The following is a 15,896-nucleotide window of genomic DNA, read 5'->3' as shown; positions in this document are numbered from 1 at the left end:
GTCACAAAGCAGACAAATGGCAGAGCCAACATAAGAACCTAGGTCCTTCTGACTTCCAGGTTTATGTTCTATCCACTAGTTTCTGCTTCTTCACTGACTGATTGATAAGGCCTGTGCTTAATTGCTTCACCTACTGTGTATTTGGCAATTTGTACCTGCTTGTCTTCTCCATTAGAGTTTTAATTTCCCACAGGCATGGAATGAATCTTTCATTTTTATTGTACATTCCCAAACACAAATACCATACTCACACACAATTGCTGATGAAGACAATGAATTCTAACCTTTGCATGAGGCATCAGAAAAGATGACAATGTTTCTTTCCCCTTTCCCCCCATTTTATATCAGTAAAATATTACCTTCTCTAGGGTGTTTAAAGCTATAAGAACACTTATATTATTTCTCAGTCATGACTACTTCAGCTGTACAAAAAATTCTGTAGAGCTACTGTTTGAAATATAGCCTCCCTTTAAGTCAAATAGTTGGAAGTGCATATACAATACTACATTTCTCACCTTTTCTCTATGTTCAAGGATATTTGAGAAAGTTGCTGTCATACAGAGCAGTATCTGCAGAATCTCAGGAAGGTACGGGCTAATTAAATGACCCATGTTTTTTAATACCAGTTCAAGGCTGTTTAAAACACCATGTTGGCGACCCAAGGGGAGGACTTTTGACAAATCCAGTTCTTCCACTGCTTGCAAAACTGCAGAATGACATGGTCCTAATAAAAACGGAAGGAAAACAAGTTTCATGAGAAAAAGAGAATGCCATTAAAGAACTCTCGTTGTGATTCCATTTTCTACAGTTGCCCGCTGACTTGAAATTCAACTTCTCTTTATTCTAATCACCACTCAATGTCTCGGCTTTCTAATTGTGTGGGCACAGTTCCTGGCCCAAGTACTGTAAAGGCATAGCTCAATCCCAATATTTTCAAACAACTCTAAAACCTGTGGATGTACCAGCAATGATGCCATTTAAGTGTAAGAGTAAGGGGCTAAGTTATATTCCCAGTGTGGCAAATACCTGATTGAGACTCAGCTGAACCAACTTGGTTCTCCTCTCCTTATCTCTACATTAGGAGTTATCTATCAATCACTACTTTCCTACTTCATAGTGATGTTATCGCCTTAAGGGACTAATGGAAATCTTAACCATGTCTAATTCCCACCTATGAATACTCTTCCAGTTCTACTAAGTGCTCTGCACAATGTAAGCGCTTCAATGATGCTATTACAATCAGTACTTCTAGTTCCTAGCAGTATCATGGAAATGAATACATATATCATTGTTCTCGATTTTGATATTTTCAAGGTTTTATTGTTTCATCTTTTCCTATGTCCGTTGCCAACTCTCTCCCTACCTTTATTCTTGGACTGAGCCTTTGGGGGTCAAGTGCTTAGTACAGTGCTCTGCACACAGTAAGTGCTCAATAAATACGATTGAATGAATGAATTACCACCCATACGTTTTTTTCCAGCACTAAGTACTGTGCTTCCACTGGCACACGGTAGTTGCTAAATAATACTATGACTACTACCTCAAAGTTATTCACGCATATAACATCCTCTATTCACTGCCGAGATAACCAAGAAATTAGGCAGGGTGCCTTAATTCTCTGGAGAAAATGTGGATAAAAGTGAAGAACTACTTCACTGTTATGCAAACATCTCAAATAGTCCCGATGGCATAAATGAATTCAATTGATTTTAGAACACTGCCTTAAATAGTCGATAGATACCTTCACTGAAGTGCTTCACTGGTTCAAACATCAAATCCAAAAACATGTGGATCTCTTCAGGTAATGACCCAGCCAGAAATCTCAGAACAAGAGACATACGGGTACCAGCTGCAGATCTGCCCTGTGTTTTGCTACCAGTCTTGTTCTTCATTCTCCCATACAGAATTCTGCAAAAACAACATAAATTCTTCATTGGTCCTAAATCTATCTGACTCACCACCCCCTTTTTAAGATCAACATTTTGGAGGCAAGGAAACAGATTCTAATAGATCAGGATTACCATAAAGTTCAGCAAGGTGAGTAAAACTGGAAAAGAAGGGCTCTGGTTCCAGCATAGCTACAAAGAGGGAATGTGTTCTTCTCCACATCATTTAAGCATCTTGGGCTTACACTTTTTCATTTATAAAATGGAGGTAACTAGATTAACTTTACTAACCACTGGGTAAATATTTAACATCATTTTATTGAACCCAATTTTCCTATATTTAGTCCCTGCTAGTAAGACAGGCACCTTAGGAGGGGCATTGTATTTTACAGACTTCTAGGAATTTTTTCCTAGAAAACATTGTACAATGCACACATTACAAAATGTACACACAAGTGTTCCTGTATTACTAGCTAATCTCTATCTAGTAATATACATATCTATATCTACATCTATATAGATAGATATTTTCCATTCAAAAGACATGTCAGAGTCTCCCAGCAGGAACAATGGATGAGACTCGGTCTATCACCTTCCCAGCTCCTTCCTTTCCTAAATGCTTTCTTTCCTTACAAAGAAGCAACGTGGCTCAGTGGAAAGAGCACGAGCTTGGGAGTCAGAGGTCATGGGTTCTAATCCCACTCCGCCACTTGTCAGCTGTGTGACTTTAGGCAAGTCACTTGACTTCTCTGTGCCTCATTATCTCAACTGTAAAATTGGGATTAAGACGGTGAGTCCCCATGTGGGACAACCTGATTACCTTGTGTCCCCCCTGGCACTTAGAACAGTGTTTGGCACATAGTAAGTGCTTAACAAATGCCATTATTATTATTATTATTTCATGATATCCATCTGTCCCTCAAGAGGACATCTTCAAACTGCTTTCAACGCCAAACCCATTACCTGTGCCTCTGATCCCATTAACCCAACATCATCTTCAACCACTCACTCTCCGATGGCTGACAATTCTAATTTAATCTTAAAAATCACTTTGCTAAGATAGTGAACATATACCTTAAAAGAACTGGAAAAAGTTCTGCTCTGTCAGTTGCCTTCACTATAGCATTCTCTTCAGAAATATTGAAATGGGAAATTTCTTCCTTAAAGCTTCTGTCTTCCAGCAACCTCTGTAAGTTGTCCCTGTAGATAATGAATATATCCCAGTAGGTCAGAAAATTAAAAGAAAAATACCACATTAAACTAAGGTGCATGGGTTAATATACATAAAATAAAAAAAAAATAATCAATTATTCTCTCTGTTTGGAATCTTTAAGCAGATGTCAACAAGAAGTGGTTTTGAAGGTAAAGAGAACTGACATTCAGAAGCTTTCTAAATTTTAAAGGGGGTACAAGTACATCCAGCAATTAAAAATATGATTTGGAAAACCTTTTGTCCATATATTGCTTTTAAAATAAATTCCTCTTTCAATTATGTTCCCTGTGAGTACCTGATGGTACTTTACAAGGGTAGAGAAATTATAAATCTTTCATTCACATTTTTAAAGTAGTTCCATTTCTACTTAATTGTATTTGGGAGGACCACTCCAAGAAATGTGAATAACTTAGAATACTGCCCCAATTATATTTATTTGAAGAGGAATGTATTACTTTTGATTGGTCTAAACATTCTTCTACACAAAGAAACACATGCTCATGCAAGAACAAAATAGTACATTAACGCTTCAAAAACAATACAAAGGCTCTTACTTGTATGGTAATATGTGTGGGTCCTTGTAGGTCATTATACACTCTAGTGCCATTTTTTGCACTTCCTGATCCCGGTGCAACAATAACTAGGGGTGAAATTTTATAAGAAAATGATCAGAAAAGGGTGAAACCATTTACCCTTGAACCACAGGACTGTGTTAACGTGATAATCACCAAATGCAGGGTTTTAAATTTTCCAAAGATTATTCCCTTAACCCTGAGGTTGTTGTGGGTGTGAATGGCAGTACTGCTCTGTCGTCCACATTCCCTCCCTACATATTCAGCTCTGTCTGCCACCCCTACTTCGGAGTTTAGTTCTTTGATCAAATGACTGGAGAGTTAAAGCTATTATTCTTTCAGTATGTGAGGAGAGCAACTCATCTCTTCCTTTGATGGTGACTGCACGGTGTCAGGTAATGCTGGCAGCAGACTCAGGCCTGGTGCTTGTTTGTTCTACTCTAAGATTCACCAGGACCAAGGTGTGAAATTGGAAATCGTGAGCACTCTAAATAACTAAGTAAATTGCATGACTTAGATAATATACAGAAATGAGGTGAAATCTGTAAAAAGCAAAATTTTCTATATACTGACATGAAAAGGAAAAACGAAAATTGGGTCACCATCCAGATCTTTTAATGCTTCCAATGAAGCCCATAGTCTGGTAATGATGTTAAATGATATCTAACTCTAATCATTTTTAGACAATGATACTGCAGGGGCGTGGGGTGAGAAGCAGCTTATATCAAACCTGTGATACTAAAGTGGAAAACCAAATGTTTACTTACTTGACTGTACAGCTTATTTAATTTTGGTTCCAGATATAGAGCACGAGGATTTACGAATTTAGAAAACACCAGAAGGTGTGCAATCAACTGTCTATTAAAAAAAAGAGAGAGGTTAGGGGACAAAGGTACTGGATATTAGAAACTTCTTAATATCAATCAATCGATAGTGTTTACTGAGTGCTTACTCTATGCGAGGCACTGTACTAAATACTTGGGAAAGTACACTACAAAAGAGCTGGTTGACACAATCTCTGATCACTAAGAGTTTATTGTCTACAGGAAGAGAATGACATTAAAATGAATCACAGTTAGGGGAAATGGCAGAGTATAAGGATGTGAAGGTAGTGCTTGGCACTTAGTAAGTGCTTAATAAATGCCATTATTATTATTATTACTATCGGGATGAGGGAGGGCTGAATATCAAGTGCTCAAGGGCTACATATCCAAATGCACAGGCGACGCAGAAGGGAGGACGGGTAGGGGAAATAAGGGTTTAGACAATGAAGGCTTCTTGGAAAAGATGTGATTTTAGGATTGTTCTCCTTATGCAGCTAGGTCAGTTAGTACTCCAGGAATTTCTTCTGTGAGTGAGGGTGGAATTTAATAATCTTCCAAGAGATGTGATTTTGGGATTGTTCTCCTTATGCAGCTAGGTCAGTTAGTACTCCAGGAATTTCTTCTGTGAGTGAGGGTGGAATTTAATAATTGTGGTATTTCTTTAATGCTTACTATGTGCCAAGCACTGTACTAAGTGCTGGAGCAGATACAAGATAACCAGGTTGAACATAGTTCCTGTTCCAAATGGGGCTCACAGTCTAACTGGAGGGAGAATAGGTATTAAATCCCTATTTTATAGATGAGGAAACTGAGGCACGGAAAAGTTAAGTAACTTGCCCGAGGGCATACAGCAGGAAAGTGGCATAGGCAGGATTAGAACCCAGATCATCTGATTTCCAAGGGCACGCTCTGTCCGACAGGCCAGGCCGTTTCTCTGGTAAGGATGAGAAAGTGGTGGGAAAGAGGACTATGGAGAGATGAAGGAGCAAAGCAAAAGTTCTTGGCTACTGGAGCAGTGAGATCCAGTTTCTATTTTTCCTAAGTTCCTCTATTTTTTACAGTTTTGATGGACACACACACAAATATTAAGTTTTTTCAAGAATTAAGGAACGAAAGATCTTTACAGGCAATCTCTACTCTCTCCTAAAACTCACAGTAACAATCTGGCATATTTTCTCACAATTATTTTATAAGAACTGAATAAATTTATTCCCAAACCATCTTGCAAACAAGTACAAAAAACCACTGGCTCTCACTCCCATTATTTTTCCACTCAAATTTGACCTCCACAGTGCAGACAAAATGGCATTAAATGAAGACAATCAGTATCATTTTATAATTGCCAGCCATAAACTTTTACTACCCGTATTAAGGAACTATTACAAAGTAGTTCTAAATTTTATTTTCATTCCCTCAACTCAGAAAAGTTCAGTACTAAAATAAATGTACTAAATAAAAGATACGCCTGATCGCAGACACATTTGATGTAGTACGAAATAGAGAGAAACTGTACAAACTTTTATCCTGCCTTTTGGACTTAATCCTGAGGAAAAGTACATTAAAAATTCTGTTTCTGAGATAAACTCATAACTGAAGAAATAAATCCAAGGCTCACTGGCACTCAAGAAATAAGCATTTCAGGTAAAGATGAAGTGTTAATGGAAGAACTCATTAACACTATTCCTGTAAATCTTTGATCCCAGCTGTTTATCACCAAATTAGCTGAGGATAAGAACTGCTTGAAGCCAAAATAAGTTGATATTTGGCCAGATTTTAAAGTTGTTACTAATTTATGTAAATGCATTCATTTACCAAGGGCCAAGGAAAATAATGGAACAACAGAATGGAAAAAAAAAATATGTTCAGCTAAAACCAAGAAGGCAAACTGGAGCAGAATTTACATCATTCTCATTTACAATGGTACAAGCTGTTCCTTTGCAATAAATCACATCTTGAGTTGATAAGAATGAACTAGGTTATAAAGGTCAAAAAGGACTCAATATGCAACATTTTTAGATGTACTTGGTGCGCGTCTGTCATTATTTTTCGCCACAAAGTTAAGCTATTTGATGTAAACCAAACTAAGAGAAGATGAATAAGGCTGATACACATTTCATGAACCAACAGTCCACTATTTTTGACTCAATTCTTCAGTAACATACATATGGACAGAGCACTGTTGGGGAATTATAGATTCTTTACACAATGCATGGCTATCTGGATAGCACATGACTCGTGAGGTAGCTGAGACACACAGAATTGAAGTGACTTGTCCAAGGTCCTACACCAGACAAGTCGAGGAGCCGGTATTACAACCCAGGTCTGACTCCTAAGGCCCGTGCTCTACTGACAAGACCATGCTGCTTCTTTCTTCCAAAGACTGCAAATACATCATTTAATCTAAATTATCATTTCCGCGAAAAACTTTTTCTAGGGTGGATGAGGCCTATTATTAGTTTTGGCACCTATATGGTGATGGAGGCAAGAGAATGGTTAAATGACTTACTCCTGATTACGTAACTAATCAGTGGTAGAGCAAGGCTTTGAATCCAGTTTCTCCTTACTTCCAAGCCCAATAATCCTTGAACTCGAATGCATTTGTGGTTTTGTTATAGTCACTGCTTGTCAATCTGTTGTTTCACTTTACATATTTTGTGCTCTTATTATGTACCTCTCATCAGTTCTCTGCTTCCTTTACTCCTCTCACCCTTTTAGATTACTAAATTCTTTATGGTCCAGAGACCAAGCATGAATTATGTACTGTCTTTGTACCTCTCCCTAGCACACATACAGTGTTTCTACAAATGAAGTGCTCAATAAATGAAGTAAATACTATACTTACTTTGCTGCAGCTCTCCTTGTTTTATTTTTTGGTAACTCTACAAGTATGGGTGATTCTGACCAGTCGGCTTCTTCTGTTAACTCTTCCTCGTCTTTTGAGGGAGTCACTTCCATTTCTTCTTCCTGTAGCATGTGGCTTTTTTTACGAAGGTCTTGAGTTGGAGCAACCTGGAGGTCTGTTGTATAATACTCATTTCTATGTCAGATGAAAGAAAAATTTTAATGGATGAGATTCCAACCCAATTTTGTGCTTCCCACTATATTTTGTAACGTGGGGTTTCATTTACTTATTATTTTACAATTTGTTACATAATTTTAAAATTATAGTTGGAGGATGGAGAAGAAGATAGTTATATTTTTGGCCACTTGAAATTGCATTTGAGGATAAGGAGAAGTGGAGAATGGCTGGAGAAAGAAAGGAGAGAAAAGAAATGTGAATCCAGTCAATTAGTTTTACTGTTTGCTTCTGGCACTACGTTCAGTGGCATTCCATACCATTACTACAACTACTACTACTACTACTACTACTACTACTAATAATAATAATAATAATACTTGAAAAGCACTTATAATGTGCCAAATACTGTAGCAAATGCTGGGGCAGATACAAGATTGGCTGGACACAGGCCCAGTTTGACACAGATGTTAGAACCCTCCTTTCCTCTTCTCCCACGCCCTTCTGCATCACCCTAACTTGCTCCTTTCATTTTGGGCACAAAATGCACCTGCTTATTGTTATATTCATTCATTCAATCATATTTATTGAGCGCTTACTGTGTGCAGAGCACTGTACTAAGCGCTTGGGAAGTACACGTCGGCAACAGATAGAGACGGTCTCTACCCAACAACGGGCTCACAGTCTAGAAGGGGGAGACAGACAACAAAACAAAACACATAGACAGGAGTCAAAATCGTCAGGACAACTACAATTATATTGTACTCTATGAAGCACTTAGTACAGTGCTCTACCCACAGTACGCACGCAATAAATACAATTGAATAAATGAATGAATCCAGATCATTTGATTCCCAGGCCTATGCTCTTTCCATTAAGCCACACTGCTTCTCTACAGCTACTGCTTTATTTCTCTGTTACTTCTACAAATGATCATGTCCTACACATCCATATTTCTGACATTTTAATGCATAAATAAAATGAAGGAAATGATCTAAAATAGTATTTTCAGAATGCGGACTCATTTTTAGCCAAATTCAGATTGCTGTTACACACAAAAAAATTAAAAACTTCATGTTGATAAATGGCTGGCATTGCAATTATGATTACTAGATCAGAAGCTCAAGAGCAGAGATCATGTCTCCTGACACAGGTTTAAACAGTGCTCTGCCCACTGAAGGTACTCAATAAATAGTAACTGAGTGCTCAAATAATACTGTAAGTATTGACTAGGTGAAAGATGCAGCAGGATTAAGCAAACAGCTTCTTTCCTAGGGATAATTCTGCCTTATGAAAATAGAGAAATAATTTATAATAAATTCTGGTTTAAACTTATATTTATTCTTGCTTGGCTAAAGGGTCTGTAAATGAACAAATAAAAATTTCATTTTGTCCCACAGGAAAGGAAAAAACCCTTCCAAAACCCATACTAAAAAGAAACCAAGTAATTTTCTTATGCCAACCAGGTGAGTTCATTATCCTTCATCACCTCATCTCTTCACTTTTACTGACATACAATAGTAATTATTATGGTATTTGTCAAGCACTATGTGTTAAGCACTGTTCTAAACACTGCAATAGAACAAGTTTATCATGACAGACACAGTCCCTGTCCCACACTGGGGAGGGAGAACAACGCTTAGAACAGTGCTTTGCACATAGTAAGCGCTTAGTAAATGCCATAAAAAAAGTTACTGAACCCATCACTTTGCAGATGTGGAAACTGAGGCACAAAGAAGTTAAGCAATTTGACCAAGGTCACACAGCAGGCAACAGGCAGAGCCAGGATTAGCGCCCAGGCCCTCTGATTCCCACACCCATGCTCTTTCCACAACGCCACATTTCTCCTGTGTGTCTCGCCCTCTAGACTGTAAGCTCGTTGTGGACAGAGAATGTGTTTTATGTTGTTACACTGTACTCTCCCAAGCGCTTAGTACAGTTCTCTGCACACATAAGTGCTCAACAAATAAGACTGATTGTTTGCAAATGACTGCTTACCTCATAAATCTCAAGAAAAGTGGGCAAAGTTCCCTTGATCTGGGCTCTACCCTCTCTGGGAATTTTGCGAGTGCCTTCCAGAGAAGAAACCGAAAATTTGTATGGTCCAGCCTTTCTCTGCAGTCAGTTCTCAACTTCAGCTGGTCATGAAAAAGGGTTCCCACTCGTCCTGCTTTGCTCCAGCCTTCATCACCAGTATAGTTTTGGCTTTCTTTCCGGTTACCTTGTAGTTCGTTCTCTGTGTGAGAAAGGAATATGTGAGAAAGGATGGTGGCAAAGAATCAGCGACGCCTTGATGAATGAGAAAGAGGTCAGCCCTGCCACTTGGACTTCTCTATTACCCAAGTGCATCATCATCATCAATCGTATTTATTGAGCACTTACTATGTGCGGAGCACTGTACTAAGCGCTTGGGAAGTACAAACTGGCAACATATAGAGACAGTCCCTACCCAACAGTGGGCTCACAGTCTAAAAGGGGGAGACAGAGAACAAAACCAAACATTCTAACAAAATAAAATAAACAGAATAGATATGTACCAGTAAAATAAATAAATAAATGAATAAATAGAGTAATAAATATGTACAAACATATATACATATATACAGGTGCTGTGGGGAAGGGAAGGATCTGCATTAGAAGTTGCCATTGCCAACTCTACTTTTCATCTGAGCAGCTCCTATGCCAGGGTCCCTAGCCAGTATCTCAGACATTAACCCTGAGTAAATATCAATGTAGACAATGGGGGACATGATACTTTTCTAGTAGTTTTCTTAATGACTCCTCACAATACCCCTGTGTACAAGGCCAGCATTACTGTCTCACTACAATGTAATGTAATGTGTGAGAGAGAAATGAGATTGATGTGACTGTGTTTACAGAGTAACATGAGAATTAAAGGCTTCAAAAGAGGACCAGATTCTGCTTTCTCATTATTCAGTTAGCTTTAATCTAGTTTATATTACTCTCATTAAGGATAACTACCTAAGCCAACTGCAATGCCTGAGATACATTATCCCAAAAGTATCCCCAGAAAAGGTTCTCATCTCAATTTAACAGAAGCACTATTTCTTACTTGACCATAAAAATGATATTTATAATAACTCTGAAGTTTGACAGAAGCCAACTTTTATTAGGCCAAAGAGTAAGGTACACTGTGCTTACATCAAACGTTTATTTGCTAAAGAGCTACATTTCCTATAAAAAGCAATCCAAACACATCAGTAGGACATCATCATGTTCCCCATACGCAAAAGAATATTTTATTCCACTCAGATAAGCACTTTTCATCACTCTCTTTACCTGTTCCTCACTTCATCCATAAAGAGTATAAAGTCATAAAATTAGACCCTAAATTCAGAGAACTATAAAATATAGCACCTAGAACTGCTCTTCCTACACTATCACTATACTTAGTTTGGAAAAAGCACCTAAAATTGAGATAATATTGACAGAAAAGGTGTCCTTAGGATGGGCTCCTGTTCACATATATCTCATGAAGATAGTTCGGTATCACTGCTTTAGAAGTCTCTGGAAGTGCAAAATATCACCATTCCCTTTCTCCAGGCTCAAAAAATAGGTCAATAGTAGTTAGCTAAATAGCCTTAAAAGTAAACTCCTTAAATTAAAACACTCAAGGAAAAAAAATGCACATACCAGCATGGGCAGCAGCTTTTTCTAAATGTTCACAGAAGACTTTCCAGAACTGTTTGTTCTCCATTTCATTCGCATGAGAACTGGCAAAAGGGAAAATCAAGTTGAAAATTAAAGTTTCTTAAACAGTAATCAATCTATCAGTGGTATTTCCCGAGAGCTTACTATGTGCAGAACACTGTATTAAACTCTTTGGAGACAACAATACAACAGAATTAGCTTTCAATCCAAAGGGGAAGACAGACATTAATATAAATAATTGAGACTATATTATTGAAAGATATGTACATAAGTGATGTGGATATGGTCTCCACAAACCCAAGGACGTAAATCAGAAGTTTCTTTTCCACCTGCATCTACTTCTACATCTATATTCCTCTGAGGAGAGAACTATGTAGGAGACAATCCAGGGGGCTCTGGGAAAGAGGACCAAGAGGAAAGAGGAAGTAACAGGGAACATCCCTACGGCCCACGGGAACAATTTCTTCTCCCACTCTAACTCGCCTCCTTCACTAGTCCCAAAAGGATTGTGACCTCCCAGTGTCTACGCCTTGCTTTCACTTCCAAAAGATGAAAGAGTCCAGAAAAGATGGCAGAGACATGGGCAACAAGTTTCTTTCTGACTCAATATTACCGGCCAGGAAAACCGGGGAAAAGCCGACACATTTATTTGGATTCCCCTGGCTGGCTCCCTCCTCACTGAACCTCAATTGAGCCAATTTTCTGGCATCTCTTCTCCATGCCCGCCTCCACATTTACCCAATTACACCACTCCTTCTAGGACCCACAAAGTTACGGATGCTTAAAAGGGCACTGAAACTAATATGCAATAAGATACTCAAAATGTGTAACTAAATTGTCCTGTAACTTTGCAGAACTCTTTGAATGTCCAGCAAAAATAGCACAAAAAGTCAATTCTTTTTTAAAGTAAGGGTTTTTGTGCATGTTGTGCAATACAGGATTTTACAAAATTCCTGTGCACTCAGTTCTGATACACTTTCTTCTAATTTTGGTAGAATACAGTAATATCAGGGAATAATATACAGTGCAACATGGCAGAAAATACCTGTGCATATGCATGTAGTGCTGGATACTGGGTGAATTTTACAACACAGGTTTTCTTAACGTGGGATTCTGCAAGAAAACTAGGCAGACTGGGAATATTTCATAAAATATGGGCTTGAGGCCTGAGAACATTGTTACTTTCACAAATTTACACCCCAAAATAAATGTTTCCAGTTAATATTATTATAATACTAATAATTTAATATTATTATTGTATTAAGTCATTTGTCTGGTAGTTCCATATATAATTCCTCTTTTCTGTCTCCTTTAACATACACTTACCTAATGAGTTCAATAACAGGATCCCAGAGAGGACTGAAGTTAATATATAACATGCTTAGTAAATAAGAAAGTGGCACCTGCAGAAACACAAGAATTTCATTTTCTGACAATCATACTGAATGAGCATTACAAATATTTAGCAAATGCAAAACCAAAAAAGATATTTCGAAAAACGTGTTATTCAAGGAAATCTAAGCCAGTGTTCAACTTTTTCCAAAATACAAAAAGCATGTTCATGATACAGGAGTATTTGGCTTACTACAGAACTAAGGGTGCCCAACATCCCATCCACCCAAATCTTCTTTTTCTGCAAAAAAACTCCCCCCCAAAAGTACAGAATATTAGCATTAAATCTTAGTCATCACTTACTATCTATGCTTAATACCATAATAATATTATTATACAATATTATAATTATTATATATTATTATTAAAAAGTTCAAAGGTGTGACATAATACCCACACATAAGAATATTGGGATGAGTCACGTGCCTGACAAAATGAGGCACTAGATCGATTTTTACACACATTGCTGCAATAGTGCTTGAAGTAACATTAATTCAAAATTTTCAAGGTAATGACCACTGTTTGGCTGTGAAAGAGAAATTTCATTAATACAATGAAAAATCTGTGTTTTGAAATCAATTCCATCTCGGGAAGGAGTATAGCCTAGTGGAAAGAGGACAGTCCTGGGACTCACAGGACTTGGGTTCTAATCCCAACTCTGCACCTCTCTGCTATGTGACCTTGGGGAAGTCACATAACTTCCCTGAGCCTCAGTTACCCCAACTGTAAAATGGGGATTAAATCCTCCTCACTCCATTTTAGACTGTGAGCCTCATGTGGGACAGGGATTGTGTCCAATCTGATTATCTTGTATCTACCCCAGTGCTTAGTACAGAACCAGGCACACAGTAATCACTTAAATAACATTTAAAAAAAAAAAAACAGAAAAAAAAAACCAAGTTGGTGGCCAGGCCTCTCCCCAGTCACCTCATCATTCTGAAGCACTTATCTGTTACTGATTTATTCATCCATCTATGGTTCCTATTTACTTTAAGGCTTTTAACTATTGTACATCCCTCAATTTATGTTTGCTTATTTTCCATGTACTTCTAAGAGGTGAGAGGGCTAATAAACTCTGAATTACCTTATGTTCAAAAGTCCTCAGCTTGTTAGCTAGCTATAGTTTACTTCCAATGAGTAGTGTTATCTGCTTCAAAAATCAAACAGGCACTTCAAGTAAGCAAAGGAGATAATAGAGAAACATTTTACCTCCTGTAAAGGCTCATTGGGTACTGCAGTTTGTACCACATCATGTCTCAGTTTTCTCAAATGCAGCAGTTTTTCTCTGTAATCATTCACAGTTGCTGGGACAAGTTCAGCTTGCAGTAAAATGGCAAACACAGACTGACGCTCCCCCATACTGTCATCCTTAAAAAACAAAAGAAATATTGCTCTGATTTTTTTCATTTAAAATACACCATTAAAATTTTCAAGCTCACCATGTATTCCATGATCCAAAGAAACCAGCCAAAACTATCGAAGTTTGAATCTGATCTCATTAAGCGCTTAGTACAGTGCTCTGCACACAGTAAGCGCTCAATAAATACGATTGAATGAATTCTCTTGTACCTTCCTGAACACTTACAACAGTGCTTGATGCCTAGTAAACACTTAAATTCCACAATTATCATTACTGTTATTATTGACTTGAATAAACAGAAACTAAAAGCCTCGCCTCACTCCGATGGAAGTTCTGTATGTGAAAAGGCAAATTTTTAGCTTGGGAAATGGAAAACGAAGGTTGGATTATGAACGTTTGCTACAATTTTAGACTGTTAGTTTAAGCTCTAAAAATAATTTCTTTAAAATGCTAACTGCATCTCATTGGCACTAATGTATTAATGTGATCAAGGCTGTAGCACAGCCATGTCTGAGACAATCTAGAAAAAAAAAGTCACACTAAAACAGTGAGCCCCAAGATGGGACAGGGACTATGTCCAACCTAATTAGCTTGTATCTATCCCTGTGCTTAGTACAACGCCTTGCACATAGTAAGGGCTCAACAAACACCATAAAAAAAATGCAGTACCTCTGTCAGTGCCGGAAGTTGGACCTCAAAATGGTTTAGGATTCGTATCGTCAAAAGTCGAACCTAGCAAAAGAGAAAGTCACATTTTATAAATACCTTTTTAACTACAGAAAATGATTTACAATGAAAAAAATTCAATGGCTATTACAATTGATTAATTCTTAATTTATTATTTATGTGCCTTGTAAAGAATTTACTTTTGTGGAGCATAAATTCTTTGCACTGTTTCCTTATACCCTGTTGGCGTGCTGTAAATTGGAAGTCATTTAGGAATTGTTGCATCTTTCTGTTACCATTCTATATAAACATATTTATTGTGAGATTGAAAAGATGGAAGTCAAGTTACCTTGGATATGCCAGTTGAGAGGTTTGCTCGTAATTTATAAAATAGCTCCATCAAGGACTCTTCAGAAAGAGGTTTCTGACAGCCACACAAGGCTAGTCTCTGATAATACAGATCAGCCAAAAGCAAGATAGATGGTTCAGAAGGGAACATCCTGCAAAGAAACACTCATTCAGATAGACATAAAAGTGCCACGCTTCCTTGTGTTCAATAAGTGAGAGTAACAATGAAAAATACAAAATGAACTGGATTTAATCCCAAATCATAAATTAACACTTAAAAATCAGCAATTATTTCCTCAGACCTTCCCTTCTCACACATGAAATGCTTCCTCTGTACTAAATCCCACATTTGCAAAACAAAGGGAAAAGCAAATCTCACTATCTTTTGAGAGGACTTTAACAGTAGCCCTTAGCTTCAAAGTACAGAGAAGCTTACATAAGCTGACTGGTTGAAAACGACCTGCCTAAAAAGATTATGTTTTCTAAGCACAGCTTTCCCTTTTATTGGGATAAAAATGTTTGAATGTGACATCAATACCATGACCACATGCATTTCGTGGTGAAATTATTCTGGTGAAGGACAATTGTTCTAACTGACCTTCAGCATTTATAGTAAATAAAATATTTAATAAGAGAATGTGGCTCCACTCAGGGTCGCGCTAAAAGGGACGATCCAAAGATGGGCCAGAGTCCTTCTAATGATGCAGGCAGCAATGCTTTCTGAAGTCTCTTTCAAATGGTCAACAGTGACTCCCAGAAAGCATTACTGCAGATTCTTCTTCGTTTTCAACTGGAGTCTCTGACCTTTAGGGAATTCCATCAGTCCTATAGCACTGCTCTCTGGTGCACCCTTTAAAGCTATTCATCACAAAATACCATACCGAATAAGTAGGCAGCAAATACCACCAGGTTGTGTGAAAGCTCACTGTGGGCAGGGGATGTGTCTA

General features: G+C 37.8%; 1 protein-coding gene across 1 annotated transcript in view; it reads right to left on the bottom strand.

Moving 5' to 3' along the window:
- Nucleotides 1-15,896, bottom strand: part of UTP20 (UTP20 small subunit processome component) — a 79,416-nt gene that overhangs the window by 40,979 nt on the left and 22,541 nt on the right. The window contains exons 16-27 of the mRNA XM_038756200.1: nt 14,951-15,101; nt 14,605-14,667; nt 13,785-13,943; nt 12,510-12,586; nt 11,166-11,245; nt 9,510-9,747; nt 7,338-7,532; nt 4,439-4,529; nt 3,654-3,739; nt 2,961-3,086; nt 1,742-1,908; nt 516-724 (exon numbers count right to left, since the gene is read on the bottom strand). Of these exons, the coding sequence (XP_038612128.1) occupies nt 516-724; nt 1,742-1,908; nt 2,961-3,086; nt 3,654-3,739; nt 4,439-4,529; nt 7,338-7,532; nt 9,510-9,747; nt 11,166-11,245; nt 12,510-12,586; nt 13,785-13,943; nt 14,605-14,667; nt 14,951-15,101 (1,642 nt within the window). The remainder of the gene's footprint in view (nt 1-515; nt 725-1,741; nt 1,909-2,960; nt 3,087-3,653; nt 3,740-4,438; nt 4,530-7,337; nt 7,533-9,509; nt 9,748-11,165; nt 11,246-12,509; nt 12,587-13,784; nt 13,944-14,604; nt 14,668-14,950; nt 15,102-15,896) is intronic.

The sequence above is a fragment of the Tachyglossus aculeatus genome, chromosome 14 (genome assembly GCF_015852505.1).
Source record: "Tachyglossus aculeatus isolate mTacAcu1 chromosome 14, mTacAcu1.pri, whole genome shotgun sequence".
Taxonomy (NCBI): Eukaryota; Metazoa; Chordata; class Mammalia; order Monotremata; family Tachyglossidae; genus Tachyglossus; species Tachyglossus aculeatus.
The sequence above is the reverse complement of the archived record's forward strand: the minus strand, read 5'-3'. Positions and strand labels throughout refer to the sequence as shown.